The 17,777-nt window shown below is 46.6% G+C and overlaps 1 protein-coding gene across 1 annotated transcript in view; it reads right to left on the minus strand.

Annotated features, from left to right (window-relative positions):
* Nucleotides 1-684: 684 nt before the first annotated feature.
* CD40LG (CD40 ligand) overlaps nucleotides 685-17,777 on the minus strand; it is a 17,345-nt gene continuing 252 nt past the window's right edge. The window contains exons 1-5 of the mRNA XM_056808875.1: nucleotides 17,477-17,777; nucleotides 14,445-14,567; nucleotides 8,162-8,204; nucleotides 5,414-5,479; nucleotides 685-2,077 (exon numbers count right to left, since the gene is read on the minus strand). The exon at nucleotides 17,477-17,777 is cut by the window's right edge and continues 252 nt beyond it. Coding sequence (XP_056664853.1) covers nucleotides 1,710-2,077; nucleotides 5,414-5,479; nucleotides 8,162-8,204; nucleotides 14,445-14,567; nucleotides 17,477-17,632 — 756 coding nt within the window. The 5' untranslated portion in view covers nucleotides 17,633-17,777 and the 3' untranslated portion in view covers nucleotides 685-1,709. The remainder of the gene's footprint in view (nucleotides 2,078-5,413; nucleotides 5,480-8,161; nucleotides 8,205-14,444; nucleotides 14,568-17,476) is intronic.

Consider the following 17,777-nt stretch of genomic DNA (forward strand, 5'->3'; position numbering starts at 1 on the left):
CTTTCTGAAGATGTCAGTGGTACCCGAAGATGTTGGTGAAATCCTCCTTGATCTACGGAAGTTTGGAGAAGAGACACCAGCTAAAATGCTGCTGACATAAGGCTCTCCCCACATGTGGATCAGTGGGTAAGCAAACATCAGTTATCCTTGATTTAAGCCTCCTGAAACTTTTTCTCCATATGAAGTCAGAAACACTAGGATGGTCCATTCCCTGCCCCTGCAAAGTGACAGTTTATATGATGTTCTTGACCCTGTCTACACTCTCCCAAATGGGCAGCTAGGTGGTGTAGTGAATAGAGTGCTAGGCTTGGAGTAAGGAAGACTTTTTTTTCTGAGTTCAAATCCATCCTCAGACACTTAGTACTAGCTATGTGACTCTGGGCAAGTCACTTCACCCTGTTTGCCTCAGTTTCCTCATATTTGTAATGAGCTGGAGAAGGAAACGGCAAACCACTCCAATATCTCTGCCAAGAAAATCCCAGATGGGGTCACATAGAGTCAGACATGACTAAACAACAACACATTCTCCCAAAGACTTCTGTGTAATGCTGGCATGTGTCATAGCTATGCTTGAGACCACACATGCCAAATACAGCACAAAGGACTGGCATGTTTCTCTAAGCAGTGGTGGTGATGGTGGTGATGGTGCAGGGAGTTTTGGTCTTAGGAAATTAAAAAATGGCATTAACAACATTAAGTAATATTTATTACTCAAAAAATAAATAACAAGATGATCACAAGTTCACTTGGGAAACAGTGAAGACTATAGCCGGATACAGTAGATTTCCCATAAGTACAGTCAACTCCCAATGGATTATCTAGAGGACCCAGAGATTATTCTACTCCGCTGTGCCACCTCACTGGTTGTGGGGCTGCTTCCCTCTGCCCACCAGGATCCTTGGTGGGAATGGACGGGGATAAGCAACTGACTGGAACCGAGCATTGGCATAGGGGATATAGGTCACACTGGTCAGCTTTCTCCTCTGGGTTAGTGCCAGTCAGCAAGAGTTGATTGTAAATGAATATGAGGCATGGAATCTTCCTTCCCTCCTCCTCACCTTTGGAGACAATTAAATGTACTGCCCACTGGAAGACTGTTTGATATTACATGGCAAAACCAGGTCCTGATTAGTAGGAACATGAATCCCCCCAAATGGTCACATGGATTTGGGTTCTATCAAAATGGTGATTGGCTGCAGCCCAGTGGAAAGATACCGTGAAAATTTGAGTAGTGCAATCACTTCAGGGGACTTGTTTGTACTAATCGAGACCAAGACATGACTTTCTTTTCTCTTGTCTTTCTCTCTCCTGTCTTTCTTTCCCTCCTCCCCCCACCACGTTCTCTATATCTCTGTGTGTCTGTCTCTCTTTTTCTTTTTCTGTCTGTCTCTGGCCTCTCACTCTCACTCAGCCTTCTTTCTGTGGGGTTCTCTGGGTGTCTGCCTCAATGTCATGTGTTTTAAGCCATAGCCCCATATACAGCAGGGACCGTTTCTGTTTTGCTCTGGGAATTCCTTGGTATGGACAGCCCTGCCAATGTGGGAGCACATAATAAATAGTATTTGGTGAAAGAGAGTCCGAGGAATATAAATAGTCAAAGCCAGGAAAGCCCAGTCAGTTCCAAAGGGTTTGCTTTGAACTGCTTTTTTCTATGTGGCGAAGATTGATGACATCATCTTTGGCCACAAAATGAGAAGTTACATTTTTTTTCACAATTTAAATAAACCAAAATATGTGAATCCTGGCCCGTGACTCACTTGGGTGGGATCAGTCACATTGATGAATACTGAAGCACCTTGTTGCAGGTCAAATGTTCCTCCCAGGCGGATGGACTGATGCCCACAAGGTTTAGAGGGTGTGTGGGTATTTGCTGCTCGGAGAAGGACTCTCTCCGATTCGCTCGATTTCAGGTGGAGGCTGACTATAAATGGAGCCTGACTGGAAGCTTCTCGGTTGGAACAAAAGGTGACTTGGGAATAGAGATAGTAAAATCCTGAGCTCTGGACTGTCAGTTTGCCATCACTATAGGATAATGAGTCGCTCATGGTGTAATATCCTTTTCTGGCCCACTGGAGAACTGCGGAAGAAAGAGAAAACCAAGAGGTTCATTGGAATGCGCTTCAGGTTTCATGTTCTGATGGAAAAAAATGGAAGGTCAGGTGAGGTAATGGAAGATTGGGAACAGGACTGCGGCTGCCTGTTTATTATCTCTAGGCCTCAGTTTTCTCCTCTGTTAAAGGGGGACTAGAAGACCTCAAAAGTCCCCTCTAGCCTAAATCTGCTTTTATGCAAAGAAGATTCCCTTGAACACGTGAAAAATAGAGTAGCTATCACTGATGATAACCATTCGATTTTTGTGAGGCCTGAGGTCATATAGAGGTATGTGACTGTGGGACAAGGTATTTAACCTTACGGTAACTGAGGCAGCTCTGGCAATACCCTGAATTGCTGCTAAGGTGCCAGGCTGTGATGATGGTGGGGGGTTCCACATGATAAAAATCTAAACCTGGACCTGTGATTTCATTGATATGGGAGACTCCTAGGGAGGAACTTCCTTCTCCCAGTGCAGATTGGCACCCATTTTGACAGTTTCAAATTTTAGAGAGTTTAGAAGACAAGTGACTTTTCTAGGGTCATCCAGCCAGTATATATGCACACACACACACACACACACACATAAATAAGTAGGGGAAAAATTTCCCCAACAAATTACCCAAGGCCTCATGACTCCTTAAAAACAAATCCCCAGATCCTACCATTAATCAACACCATGCTTCAGTTTGACAACATACAACATTTGTCAGCCTCAGCCCAGCAAGGCAAAAACTGATTTCTTCCTCCCTAATCATGCTGATGCAAAGCAGGCCTGCCTCCCACTGAGGGGACTAAAATTAGGAAAGGAAGTATGAAAATAGACTTGTCAAGTTCACCGTCTGTTTTGATCTCCCCTTGTAGTGGGCGCCACCGCCTTGTAAGCTTGGTGGTATGCAAAGCCTCCGTACTCTTGTGGCTGAGCCCAAGCACCCACCGGCAACAAGCTGCGCCATTTTCTCGACTCAGAGGCTGAGTGGGGTTCAAAGTGGCAGCTGTGTGTGCCAGATTTCCAATCTCAGCTCCCACAGAGACTTCGATTGGTGGGGGTGGGGGCTTAGTGGGGAAGAACTTGAGATTGTGTTGGCTGAGAGGAGCTCCAACACACACAGGCATGCCCGCAAACCACTGCCCCACTTTGGGGTGGGAGACCAGCTTTTGCACGTGATATTGAGACCCAGGAATCTGGGTGTTTTATACAGCTTTAAGTGTTGAGGGGAACAACTGGCTTATTTTTTATTTTTATCTTTTTAAGCTCTTACCTTTCACCTTAGAGTCAATACTATGTATTGGTTCCAAGGCAGAAGAGTGGTAAGGGAAAGGCAATGGGGGTGAAGTGACTTGCCCAGGGTCACACAGCTAGGAAGTGTCTGAGGCCACATTTGAATCCAGGACCTCCCATCTCTAGGCCTGGCTCTCAATCCACTGAGCTACCCAGTTGCCCCTGGAACAACTAGTTTAGTTGGAAATCTTCAGACCCTGAAGAGCAGCCCTTCCTTAAGAGATGTATTGCAACCAAACTGGCCCCAAATGTTGCTTATTTGGAATGATCATTAAAGAGCAAAAAGGCTCTTCTCATCTGGGCCATTTGCTAATGAACGATCAATAGAAAGTGGGTGGGAACTGTTGGCTGATTTTCACTAGAATCTGATCTCCCAATCACACCTCTGAACTGCGGGGTTCCTATTCTATATATATTCCTATTCCTATATATATATATATATATATATATATATATATATAATGACAAAAATCCCAGACGTAATAGCTTACTCATCTAACAAGAGTTTTCTCAGGGAGCTACATCTAATGACCAGGAAATACCATCTCTCAAATGGTGACTCTCATATCTTTAAAACTATATAAAAAATAATACTTTTTAAAAGGGGCAGCTGGGTGGCTCAGTGGATTGAGAGCCAGGGCCAGAGATGGGAAGTCCTGGGTTCAAATGTGGCCTCAGACACTTCCCAGCTGTGTGACCCTGGGCAAGTCACTTGACCCCCATTGCCTAGCCATTACTGCTCTTCTGCCTTGGAACTAATACATAGTAGTAATTCTAAGGTGGAAGGTAAGGGTTTAAAAAAATTCAAAAAGCTTTCTTCATCACCCTTCCTCTATCAGGTGGCTTGGACCCGGACACAGATGGATGTTCTCATTTAATAGCTATAGAGAGTGAGGTTCTTAAGGTGGGAAATGACTTGCCCATTGTCATCCACCTAGTTAGTGGCAGAATCCAGTCCCTTTACGAGATACATAATGGAATTCTTGAAGAATGTTGTTATTAATGTCAGGCTTTCTGGTCATCTTTTGATGTAAACACATTGGAATGTGCTTGATGACCTTAAATGGGTCCCTATCATAAGATTGTAGACTTCGAGCTACAGAAGCTATCCAGTCTAATGTCCTCATTTTACTGAAGAGGAAATTAAGGCTTAGAGAGGGAAAGGGACTTGCCTAAGACCCCACAGGTAGCAAATGGCACAAGTGGGATTTGAATCCAGGTCCTCTGACTCCAAAGCCTCCAAGTGCTCTTTCTTTCATACCATGCAAAGGCCCCAATTTTTCGGTTTGGTTCCCTCTCCTTTTTCTGTCAAAGGCCGGCCCTCTGCTCTTGGGGGCACAACCTCCAATTGCATTTCTATGGGTCAGGGGTGGCAGCAATGGTAGAGATTTTATGTTTGGTGACTGTTTCCACTGTTTTATCAGATACAGAGCATCCTCTAATGCCAGGTAGGTGCCATGTCCTGACTCAGGGAAAAAACCAAAACAAAACTAAGGCCTGAATACCAGAAGAAAGTTTGTGGAAATACAATCATTTAGAGGTGAAAAGATCAGAACACATCGTCTGTCCTTACTTCTTTGGAAAGTTTGACGTGTTACCATCTATTGATCTTTGCAGAGTGATTTTACCTTTAATTTCCCTGGGGCTGGCCAGAATGAGTCTGGGGTTTATTGTAGGGGCATCACCAGATGGAAGGAAGTGTCCCCCGGGGCCCATTTTGATAACTGCGAAGGCCAGCCTTCATTTTCCAGATAGTAGAAGCCAAGGGGGTCACCGAGTGTCTCCTCTGAGATGACCAGACAATGATCCCTCCCTAACACTGGAAGCAGGCAATGAAGAGGAAGACTAGGGACTTGAGTCACATCTCTTCAGTGTCTCAGAGCTCTCTTTCAAGACAGTGGCAAGAGGGGGAAGGGAAAAGTTTGTCAAGCCGACCCCATGGACAGAGACGCATTCGTTGTTCCATAAAAAACCACTTTGGCTAACCAACGTGGAGATGACGCCAGTAGGAGTTGAATTTTTGCACTCTACTAGACTTACCGGCCGTGGATTTACTGTTGGTGTTACTAGTCAGATGAGCCGCAATTGGTAGCTGCTTCTGATCTCCTGAAATTCAATAAAAGCCATGAGACGTGTCGGACACAAACATCCAGCAGAGCTGAGATCAAGTTTCAGCTTTCTCCTACGACTAAGTTGCCTAAGCAAAGCTGGGAGGTGTGATTGACTGGATCACTCGGCCCAGAATTCTAATCCTGGGCCTCAGTAGGGCAAACATAGTATCTCTGGTTTTGAAAAATGCTTACGTTCTGTCTTAGAATCAGTATTGTGTATTGGTAAAAAAAGGTAAAATGGAGGTGAGGGCTAGGCAATGGGGTTAAATGACTTGCCCAGAGCCACGCAGTTAGGAAGTGTTTGGGGCCAGATTTGAACCTAGAACTTCCCTTCTCCAGGCCTGGCCCTGTCTTCAGTGAGCCACCCATGTGCCCTCAGAAATGTAGTTTTCAAATGTGAATGATCTAAATGGATTGGCTATGGCAGGCCAAGCTACTCAACCCTCCATTATACTTTTTGTTATTACTCCTCTAATACATCAACAATGGTTAAAATTTTCCTTTGAGGAATCAGTGATCCAAGTTCAGTGACCTAGAGATGGAAAGAGACTTGGAGGCCATCTAGGCCACCCTGCCCCCACCCCCACCCCAACTTAGAGGGATGAGGAGACTGAAGCCAACAGAGATGAATGGAATTGGGTTGTCCAAAGTCACCCACATGGTTAAGGGACACCGAGCCCTCTGACTGCCCTATGGCTACTGAGATTCATTTGCTCAGTTCTACCATGAGCCTAGCCCAGTTGGCTGCCATTTCCCCCTATTTCCCATGGTTCTAGTTGTCTCTTCTTGTCCAGCCTGTGATTTCCAGGAGGGCAGGGATGATGCCCAGCAGGGGGGGTACCTCGCACACAGTAGGCACTATTTTGATTAAGTTGTGTTGTCTAGTGAAAGATGGGAAGCATGACCCTGAGAGCATGCAACTGTCCCAATTGTCCTGTAAGAATTTAGTTCAATTCACTAAGCACCTGTAGTGAGCTAGGCATAATACCAAGTGCTGGGACCACAATGACAAAATAGTCCTAATATGAGGGGCGCCATGATGGCATGCACCCAGATAAGGAAATACTGATATTTGTTTCTTTTTATCAGCGTGCAGAAATCCTGGCTGGGGAAACCCCTTTACTAATGCTGGGCAGCAGCTTGTCTACAGTCTTAGATCATTGCCTGGAGCAATGGAGGAGCTAAGTGACTTGGTCAAGGCCCTGCAATTAGAACTTGCACTGGCGACTTTTGGACTCTAAGGCCAGCCTCTGTCTATCGGCTGTCTTATGCCACCTCCCAAATACAAGTATGAAATCTACTTGGAGTCATTTGGGAAGTGGGAGAGGGTGCTAACACCTAGAGACAGCAGGAGGCCTTCCACCAGGGCCTACGTTCAGAGGTCCTGACCATCCCTGAAGCATGAATCCACTCTAAAAAGATCCTGGAGCTCCAGTAACACCCACTGCCTGTGGAGGACATCCATGCTTTAGGGCAGAGGTAGGAGAGTTCACAGACTGAGAACCAGAAGGGACAGGAGAAACCATTTAGTCCAATGCCCTCTTTTCATAGATGAGGAAAACGGAGGCCCCAAGGGACCATTTGCCTAGGCCACCCAGCTTATAAAGCTCCACTGGAAGGAACTACCTTGTTCTCTGAGGCAGAATGCCCAAGGGAGCTGTCCAGTACCAGTTGTTCTATGTTAGAGGGCCCGTGGAGGTCAAATCCAGCCTGAATGTTGCAGTGGCTAAGGTCGAGGGGAACTAATGAGCTCTTTGGCACTGGGGGTAACGGGCAGAGGCTGGATGACCCCTTGTCTTGGCCAGTCCTTCACCAGGAGTGAGGAGGAGGAGCTAGGTCTGGTCAGCAAAGAGCTCTTCCAGGCCTACGGTTCTAGGCTTTCCAAGTGGAGGTTAAATAGTAGGGCTCTTGGGGCTTGCTTAGGGAGGAGAAACTTCCTAGTCAGCCAGAGGGGTGAAGAACCAGGCGGATGGAATCCCACTCGCCATCCTCTGCTTCTTGGCTTCCTCCAAAGCACAGCTCAGGCAACAGCTCCCACCCAAGGCCTTTGCTCATCTCCCCGCTTGGCCATTCTCTCCCCAACTTGAAGAGATATCACATTATGGCCTTGGGTATATTTTGTCTTTCCTCATCCATATCAATGTTTTGATTCCTCAGGAGAGTGGAATCTCTGGGAGGACAGGGCCTGTTTTCAGCTTTGTTTTTCTATCCTCAGCATCTAGCCCATAAAAAGGCCTTTTCAAAAAATGTTTGTTTAATTGGATCGCCCTGTGCTGAGAGCTGGATCACACTATCATAGATTTGGAGGGACTGTGGGATAGTGGGACTAGTCCAGGGACCTGGATTCAAATCCCACCCCTAGTGATGAATGACTTGGATAAATCATTGAACTTTTCTAGGCCTTAGTCTCTTTTTCTATAAAATGAGAGGACTGGACATTATTGACCTCCAAGGCCACTTCCATCCCAAAGCCTGTGAGGCTACAATCATTTCTGCAGTTTCCCTCCTCTGTAAAATATGGAAGTTGGACTAGATAGTTTCATTTTTCCTCAGCCTTTGGCTAAGACTACGGTCTAGGCTCCTCTAGCCCTTGAATGCCGGGAGCCTTCCCCACCTTCCCACCCACTGCTCCTTTTCCTTTCAAAGTTCTCCCAGGAAAATATCCCAGACCACCTACCTTTCTGCTTCTCAAACATCTCCTTTGTGGGGCTCTCTTTAGGCTGAAATGAAAAAAAAAACATCAAAGGTCACTGGGGCAGTGGAGGACCTCTGGGCCTGAGGCATCAGTATTGGCCTTTTGTTCCCTTCTTCCCTCTCCCACCAAGTGGACCTCTGGCTTCCTGAACCTTTCACTAATGTGCTTGTACATAGCTGGGAGTCTATGGGCTGGCCTTCCCTCATTGTGTCAGGAGCCCAGGGAGTTGTCTAGAAAATGCCACCCCAATTTTACAAGCTCCCATTCCAGGAGCCTATCTAGACCAAAGGCTCAGCCCAAGTACGTCCTCTATGAATTTCCCCTCCACGTACAAGGGATCCGAGAATTAAAGTCTGATCATAGACGTTCCACCTGGCAAGGACCAACCAAAGAAGCCAACTAGTACAACCCCCTCATTTTACAGAATAGGAACCTGAGGCCCAGGGAGAGAAAGGCAATGGTCCAAGCCCACCCAAGTCCCCAACAGGAAGAACTAGGATTCAAACCCAGGTTTTCTGCCTCCACACCCAGTGGTCGTTCTCTTTCCTTGCTCAATATTTCTTCTAGCCCTTCATCTGGAACTTTCCCCTGCTACTGTCATGGTTAACCTTCCATCATCTTTAGCTGTGCCCACATCCTATTTCCCTGTTAAGTTGTAAGCTTCCTGAGGGCTGGGGCCAGGTCATTTTGCATCTCTGTAGTCCTTATTGGGAGCCACTTGTGGTCTTGAAAAAAGCTGTGATGTGGCTCACTCCTAGGATATGAACTCCCTGGATCTGACAGGTGACAAGCAATGGGAGAATCACTTCACACTTGGAGCTGGGCCTGACTGGAATCCCAGATGCGCATTTGGGGTTCTACTGGCTGCCTACAAATGGTCTTTTTCTAGGGGCCACTGAAAAGATGGAGGAGTTGAGTGACCAGCCTGGGGCCCTCTGAGAAGAGTAGGGCTAGAAACCAGCCCAGAAATAAAAAGCAGTCAGAGACCAAGGACTAACTTGCTCAACTCGTTTCCCAATCCTGGACGGAATCCGTTGTTAAGAGAGTTCTGTCATTGGCTGGTTCATATGAAATGTATTTTGGCGGGTGTGGTAGGCAATTTCATTCAGGGCTCTGTACAAACCACTCAGCTTAGTACCCTCCACCATTTGTTTTGCCTGCCTTTCCAGGCATATTTGTGAATCCCCATTACAAATTCTCTGTCCCCAAACTGGCTGATCCCCATTTCTCACCTCCTGGCCTTGCGTAGGCTGCTCTACCTCCTCGCCTCCACTTGGAAGCATCTCTAGCTCGCTTTCTTCAAAAGGCAGCTCAGCTTTACAGGAGGTCCTTCCTGGTCCCATCTGTTGCTGGTACTCTCTCCCTCTTGAATTTCTTATCTCTGTGTACGCTGTCCTCCTTCCCTCCCTCAGTAGACTACATACTCCTTGAAGGCAAGTCTTTCTACCTTTAGTGCCACAGAATAGGTGCTTAATATTTGCTCAGTGACTTAGAGCTATAGAGCTAGAAGGGACCTCAGAGGTTATCTTGTTCACCTTCATTTTACTAAGGAAGAAACTGAGGCCCAGAGAGATCAAATGTCTTGCTGTAGGTCACACAGCTCGTCAATGCCAGAGGCAGAATTTGAACACGGGACCTCTGACTCCTAAAGGGGCACTCTTTTCTAAGTCACTATTACTGTCTCCTGCAGTTCTTGAACTGAACTGAATTATTAATATATTTGAATTGGCACTATTATAATTATGTTCTAATTATGTAAACGATGGTAATTCGTTCCAGCCCAATGGAAATATTGAGCGCAAATTTGAATAATACAACCACTTCTGGAAGATTCATTATTTCTACTAATTGGGACTGAGCTGTAAACTCAACCGAACTGAACTGAATTGAAAGGAAGCGAATTGAATTGAGTTGCCAGGGCCTAGGCTGTAAGTCACAAAGCTCAGTGGGCCGCCTGCCCCTTTAATTGCTTACATGTGCAGTTGAGTTTCAACTTTCCGTTGAAGCCGGAGTTTGGCACCGTAAAAATGTGGTGACAGGAAAAAATACACTCAAGACCCAATAAACAAATGACAGCTTAGAGCGTTTGCAAAAAGGCAGCAAAGAGGTGGTGGTGGTGGTGGGGTGATGATTGTGCCTGAGATACTTTCGGGGTAAGCTGGGCATAGACCTTCAGCAAACCGGGGGACTGGCAGAGGTTGGCCCTTCTGCTCCACCTCCCTGCTGAGTTGAGCGATTTTGCCTCTGGTGCGCCATCCTTTTTCCACTCCCCCACCTCCTTAATGGATTACAAAAATGACCCCCCAAACTGCAGCCCTCAAGAAGAGGTCCTGTTGAGTCCTTTGCAATGTCTCCCAGACCTCCTCTGTCTCTGTGGAGAGAGCTTTGTCCCCTTTTCAAAGGATGCCAGACTCCAAGGAACAGCCTACTCCAGGGGGAAAGCTCTGAATTGAGAGGCCCAGAAGACCTGGGTTTGATTCCTTACTAGCAGTGTGAACTTGGGCAAGTCACTTCTGTTTTCTGAGCCTCAGATCTCTTAACTGTGAAATAACGGAGTTAGACTAGATGACTCCCAAGATCCCTTGTAACTTGAAATCTATGAGGCCCTAAGGTTTGCTTGTGAGGGGGGGGGTGAAGGTAGGGGGGAACAGAAAGTTCATCTGCTTGCCTCTACCTCTGTGGTCAACTTCCTACTCCACAAGGAACTTGGACCAATCTTTGCCACCACTGTGGCTCATCCCTCTCCTCCCCAGCCTGACACTGAGAGTCCTCTAGAGTGCAAACTTGAGAGAATTTTTTTTGCCACCGGAAAACAAAGAGTGGCTCAGAAAATTAGCAAACTGGCCTTGACTAGTTGAATAAAGGTTCCTGGATAGACTAATTGTCCATGAAAACCAAAATGTGGTCTGGACTCATTAACTTGGGCAAGAATACAGGAGCTGGAAAACAGAGTGGGAGAGAGAAAGAAAGGAGGGAAGAAAGAGAGAAAAAGATTGACAGAAAGAAGAGAAAGAAAAAGAAAGAAACAGAGGGGAAAGAGTAAAAGAAAGAGTGACAAAGAAAGAAAGAAAAAGAAAGGGTAAAAAAGAAAGAGAAAGAGAGGGAGAAGAGAAAAAAGAGGAGGAAGAAAGAGCAAAAGAAAGAGAGAAAGAGAGGGAGAAAAAGAATGGAAGGAAGGAAAAAAAGGTCAGAGGATTTCTGTTGGTGATTGGAAGAAAGGGTCATTGGGGAAACGTAGATTTGGTGTTTAATCATTCCAACTTTGTGACTGTCATGCCAGGAACTATGAAGGCTTAAGTAGCCGGCCTCCTGAAGTGTTGATTGGAGTCAACACTTTGAAGCCATCCAACTCAAGCAAGAGTTTAGAAGGGAAGTCCTGCCTGTGGTCTTCCTTACTTCCCTGCTGGGGTATTGGATTTTGGATGAAGCCTCTTGTAACCTGCATAAATTCAGGGAAGAGCTTATTCTCAGTGCCAGCCTAAAACTCCTCTCTGTACCAGAGGAGGGCAATCCGTTGGCAGATCCGGCCACGGAGATGCTATGTGTGTTATTCAGCAGAGTTTTTTGGTTTTGTTTGGGGGGAGCTGCTTTTGCCAAGTACTTTGCCCTCATTTATTTCATCATTTGTGGAATGTCTAAACTGAGGAAGACCTACGAGACTGTGATCCAGGGCCCATCTTCTGTTACGGGGCTGCCAGATGCTAAGAAGCAATGTTGTACAAAGGAAAAAGTCTGACCCCAAGGCCCCAAGGAGCAGGGTTCAAATTTTAGCTCTGTGACATTAGGCAAGGCATTTTAGAGTTCTGCACCTCAGTTTCCTCATCTGTAAAATGAAGGTGAGAACCCTTATAGTACCTCCCCCTCCCTAGGGGTACTGTGACGTAAAAGAACCCAAGTGCTTTTGCAATCCTTCAAATGTCACTTTTGAAATCCCCCTCTCTAGCCCAGAGACAAGGAGTAACCTGCCTGTCATCAAATAGGTCAGGGCTAGAAGGCAGATGGCGTGCTTCTCATGTAGCTCAGCGGCCCTTTCTAAGACACTCCTGTTCCTCCCACTACCCTCAGCTGCTGCCTGGGAATGTTGTCTGCAGAAGATGCTAAAATAGTTCCCTGGCTTGGAGGGAGCTGAAAGTCTCTGATCTAGTTCAGTCTGGTGCAATGAGCATTGATTGAGCACCCAGTGCATACAGGGAAATGCAGTGAGTGCACTGACCAGACAAAGACTCCCATCAGCCCCTGCCCTCGAGGGTCTTCCAGTCGATGCCTAATTGGTATAAAGAGCTCAGCACCCATGGGCTCACGGGGGCTTCTTTTGGGTTCCTGTGACCACTCAATACAGTAACCCAACCCTTGGAGCACCCCCCCCCCCAGGGATAGACCCTGAGTCTCTGCTGTGTCCCTGCCCTAAATCTAGGCTACTCCTGAGGTCCCAGTCCCTCATGGACACCTTCCCAGAGACTGTCTAAATTCCTGGTGGACAGGTGACCTGAAACATGGCCAATTTTAGCCCACAGGCGCTTAGGTCTAAAGCCGGAAGGGCCCTCAGAGGCCACCTGGTCTAACCCTCTCATTTTACCAATGAGAAACTGAAGCCTGGGAAAAGAAAGTGATTGGCCCAGGGTCACACGTGCAGTGAGTGGCAAGCAGAACTTGAACTAAGGTCCACTGACTCCAAATGCAACATTCTTTTCATTGCACGAGCTTCATTGAATAGAGAGCCAAGACTATGATATGGTATCCTTATGCCTATTTGAGTAGGTCAAATTAACCTTCTCGTCAGGGCCGGCGGTGTTGGTACCCTGGGGAAGGGTGCTGAATTTGGGGTGAAAAGACCCGAGATGGAATTCTGGCACTGCCTTCAACTACCCATGTGACCTTGGCCAAGTCATATCACCTCTTTGGGCCTCGGTTTCCTCATCTGTAACATGAACTGGTTGGACTCAATGACTTCTGAAGCTTCTGAGTAGATTAGGCAAAATCCTATGTGATGAACCACTGACAAAGGGCTTCCTCCTTCTCTACCACTAATGCCCTCGGCTCATCCCTCTATACCATCTCCACTCAGCTTGAAATTCTGCCAGCAGCCCTAGGCGTTTATTATTTTGGATCCCAAAGCCCCCTTGTCTGTCATTAGGGGGCAGAGCTAGGAACCACAGGGGGAAATTGCCAAGAGGCATATTTTGGTTTGATGTCAGGAAAGGCTTCCTTATAACCAGAGATGTCCCAAAATGGCCCGGGTTGCTTCAGAGGTGCTGGGGCTTCCCTCCTTGAAGGACTTTGAGGCCCTCTGGATACCCAGGTATGGCAAGCTGGGGATTCCTGGGCAGGTCCAGGCTGGCAGAGATGGCCTCTGAGGTCCATTCCAACTCGAACTCCATCATCCGCCAATCCCTTGGCAATCCACTAAGGCAGCTAACTAGAGAGAGGGAAGAGCTCCACCTCCTAGGCCAGTGGGACTCATGTGGGTATCGCAGGCCTCCTGGGGAATGAAGTCAAATGGAGGTGCTGACAGGAACATTGGCCCCCCCTGACGAGGACTGAGTTCACTCCCTGGTTTTGCCAAGGCTACGCTTTGTGTGGCTACTGTGTGGGGATTTTTTCTCACTAGTAGATGACAGATTTGGAGGAGCCTGAGCCCCGACGGGTCCTCTAGTCCAGTGGGGTCAAAGAAGCCACCTCCAAGTGCAGTCAGAACCAAAATAAAATGTACTTGGGAAATACTTAACGAAATAAGGACAAATCCAATAGAACACAGATGATGCCAATATGTGGTTTTCTAAGTCAAGCCTGGAGGGATCCATCTTGGGCATGATACCACTATTCTGATACAACAGATGCCCAGAGAATACAAGTGCCAAGGCTTGGAGCCAGGCTCTGAACCAAGCCCTCCTTTATCCAGAATTCTGATGCTTCACAATAAGTTTTCCACATCAGTTTTGCCTCTCTTGTGGCGGTCACTTTGTATTCATTTAAAACTTAGATGATTTAGTGTGGCGGATTGGAATGAACCCTGAACTTAGTTTGAAGATCTGGGTTTGAATCCTGGCTTTGGTAGGTACTAGCCAGGTAGCCTTGGACTACAAGTCCTAGTTGTGCTATTTATCAGGTAGATGACCTTGGGCAAATCACTTAACTTCTACAAAATGAGGGGTTGGACCAGACAGCCCTTACGGTCCGTTTCTTCTCCAGCTCCTAGAACCAAGTTCCTTAGACCCACATAGACAGGACAGCAAAGTCTATCCATCACACGTATGTAAGAGTTTACCTGAAGGAGCTTCTGAAAATAGGCTTCAATTTCCTGGCAGTTCAGCTTGGAGGAGTCTTTATGGTTGCATTCCTTTAGTATCGTCAACACAGAGTTCGCTTGCTGACACCTCTCCTTCTGTACCTGGTTGTGGAAGAGCAGGGATAGGAAACCCATGAGGCCCAGAGTGCACCCAGGGGATGAAATGTCAATATGTGGGCTCCTGTTCCCCACCACGATGCTTTGAAAAAAAGGAAGTTGGTGGAGATGCCTACAGAATTCCAAATGGTGATGGCATGGGGCATCCAGCTTTTAGGGAATTCGATTGCTCACAGATTTTACTTCAGTAAAGTGTCATGGGATAACCGGCACGTTATTGGGACCGAGGCAGAAATCACAAGTTGGCTAAAAAAAAAGGCACCCCGAAGCACGGTCTCAATAATTGTTCTATTACGGCCACACTTGAGCATTTGGCTCTTGGGAAAAGCATAATTTCACGTGGTTTGCTTACTTTTTAGCAAAGATGAGAGGCTATGGGGGTGGTTAATTTTATTGAGCTCCTTTTTTCTCTTTTATTCTTTGTTACAAAGGATAGCTTGCTGGGTAGGAGAGGGAAAGGGGGCTGGATTAGTAAATGAAAGCGATAAAACCCAAAATATTATCAATAAAGATCTGAGAGGCCATCTAGTCCAATCCTTTCATTTTACAGATAAGGAAACTGAGGCCCAGACAGGTTGGCCATACAGCAAGGATCAGAGACAGGCCTTTTAGACTCCAAGTCCAATACTTTATCTGCCGTACCAGATACCAACAATCTTGAAACTTGATGGAAAATTTTCATCTAAAAATATTGCCGCTTAAAAATAGGTCCTAACGATTCATTCATCTCAGGAGACTTAAATATATGGGATTTAAGCTGGATGACCCCTTTACGATATACTGTTGGGGCATGTTGAGACTGTTTCATGAGTTAGTCATCGCCAAAGACTCCCTCTCCTTATAGTCATCTTTGGGGCAATGAGCTTATTTTTTCACTTAGCTAGCTTGGTCCTCAGGCAGCAGACACAGGGTATCACTGAACCTGGACACCAGACCCAGTTCTTCTCAGCTTGCTAGGACTTGCGAAAGGTTGAGCTCCATTGACCGAGCCTCCAAGAACCCAAGGATCATCTCTACACCAAGATGAGCCATCTTAAGAGGACTCGCATTTTGACTGTCTGACTAGACATGAGTGCTAAAAGAAAGATGTGGGCTACATGGGTGGGATGGGTCCTTCACCTCCAGAGCCAGGAGAGAGACCAGATGCTTGGCTGATGAAGGCCACTGGGCTGAAAACCCAAACTCAGCACTTCCCCAGTACTCCTTGCTAATAGGATATCGAGCCTCAAGGGCCCTGATCATTGCTTCCAACATACAAGACACCACTTGCCTTTTTCTAGGGCCTCCAGCATGCCTGCTAGGCTATGGTGATGGCAAGCTTCACAATGTAGGGACAACAGATCGACAAATGAAGACGTCAGTGGCCCAGATGTTCTACTTACACATTGGGAAAATCCAGATTCTTAGAAGCATCCACACAAATAATGCATGGATTGCCCCTCTTTCATCAAAATAAGTGATAGCCTCTAGATCCAGCCTATATCTCCTGTCAGGGAGAGTGGGAGCTATATGTGGGGGAACAAAACGCACCTTCCCAGTTATCATTCCGTAAGAATGCAATTTGGGCTGCTCTCTTCCCCTACTATTCCATGTTTCTGAATCTGGGTATTGAAGGACATGGACCAACCTAAGATGAGCAATGGAGGACAATGAGGAGAATGCTGGCTTTGGAAATCAGGAGACTTATGTTAAAGCCATGGTGGTAGTGCCATCTGAGTCCCAATCTCACCCCCTCTAAAGTGGGGATGATAATCCTGGCACTGAGGGGACATTTATTCTATAAAGGCCTTGAAGTCTGGAAGACCTGAATGGAAATCCTCCTTAGCACACATCCTAGCTATATGGCCTTAGGCAAGTTACTTAGCCTCTCAGAATACCTAAGGTAACTCTCTTAAGACTATAAATTGCAGGGGGCAGCTGGGTGGCTCAGTGGATTGAGAGCCAGGCCTAGAGAAGGGATGTCTTGGCTTCCCAATCTACTCTTGGACACTTCCTAGCTGTGTGACCCTAGGCAAGTCACTTGACCCCCATTGCCCAGCCCTTACTGCTCTTCTGCCTTGGAACCAATATACAATATTGATTCTAAGATGGAAGGTAAGAATATTTTTTTAAAAAGGAAAGAGGGGGCAGCTGGGTGGCTCAGTGGATTGAGAGCCAGGCCGGGAGATGGGAGGTCCTGGCTTCCCAATCTGGCCTCAGACACTTCCCAGCTGTGTGACCCTGGGCAAGTCACTTGAACCCATTGCCCAGCCCTTACCGCTCTTCTACCTTGGAACCAATGCCCAGTAGTGATTCCAAGACAGAAGGAAAGGGGTTAAAAAAACTCTAAATTGCAGACCAGTCTTGGGCTGAATTCCATTCCTGATCTAGCCGAAATCAGAAGTGGGGGCCACAAATTAAAAAATGCTCACACTTCTTATCTCCCAGGGCCATGAGGAGAAAAGTTCTTTGCAAACTTAGTTGTGCCTTGGAAACAGAAGCTATTTTTCAGAGGAAAAATCAATTTGCTACCTTATCACAAATGATTCCACAAAGAATACCTTTTAATTAGCGACAGAATATTCTTGTCGTCTCGCCTCTGTGCTAATTGAAAATGGGATGAAATATCCAGTTGACATGAGCCTATCCATTGCTAATGAGGTGCTCTATTGTAAGCTGCAACTGAAAAACATTCAAAAGTGACTTTTCTTTGCCTGAAACTTTCTGAAAGGAACAAGAATCTGAAGGACAAGAAATCCTTGATGAGGCAGCCAAACAGGGAGAAGATGATCTCCCTCTGACTTCCACTCTTTCCCCTCTTTGGAGGTGATGTTCAAGTCAAACACTTAAAACTCAAAATGTCAAGCCGAGAGACATGAGCAAGTAGGTTGGTCAAGCCTTGTGGTCAGTCTTACCTCATCGAGCTTCTTGTGAAAGTAGACACCAAAAAACGCTGTCCCAATAATCTGCGCAATAACGAAGAGAGTAAGTAAACACACGACGATTTTCATCGTGGCCGCAGGGCCCGAATTCCCGGCTGGAGGAGCAGGTGGGCTGTATGGTTCATTCATGCTTCAGTCAAGTCGAACTGCTATCTTCTGACAGAGAAGCTTGCCGAAGCAGCATTAGAAGGCTGGCTTACTTGCTACCCTACTCAGGATTAGTTAAGAGCACACAATCATCTCAGCCCACACTTCCTGGAAAATGTGCTTCGTG

This window comes from Monodelphis domestica, chromosome X (assembly GCF_027887165.1).
Source record: "Monodelphis domestica isolate mMonDom1 chromosome X, mMonDom1.pri, whole genome shotgun sequence".
In the NCBI taxonomy this organism is placed as follows: domain Eukaryota; kingdom Metazoa; phylum Chordata; class Mammalia; order Didelphimorphia; family Didelphidae; genus Monodelphis; species Monodelphis domestica.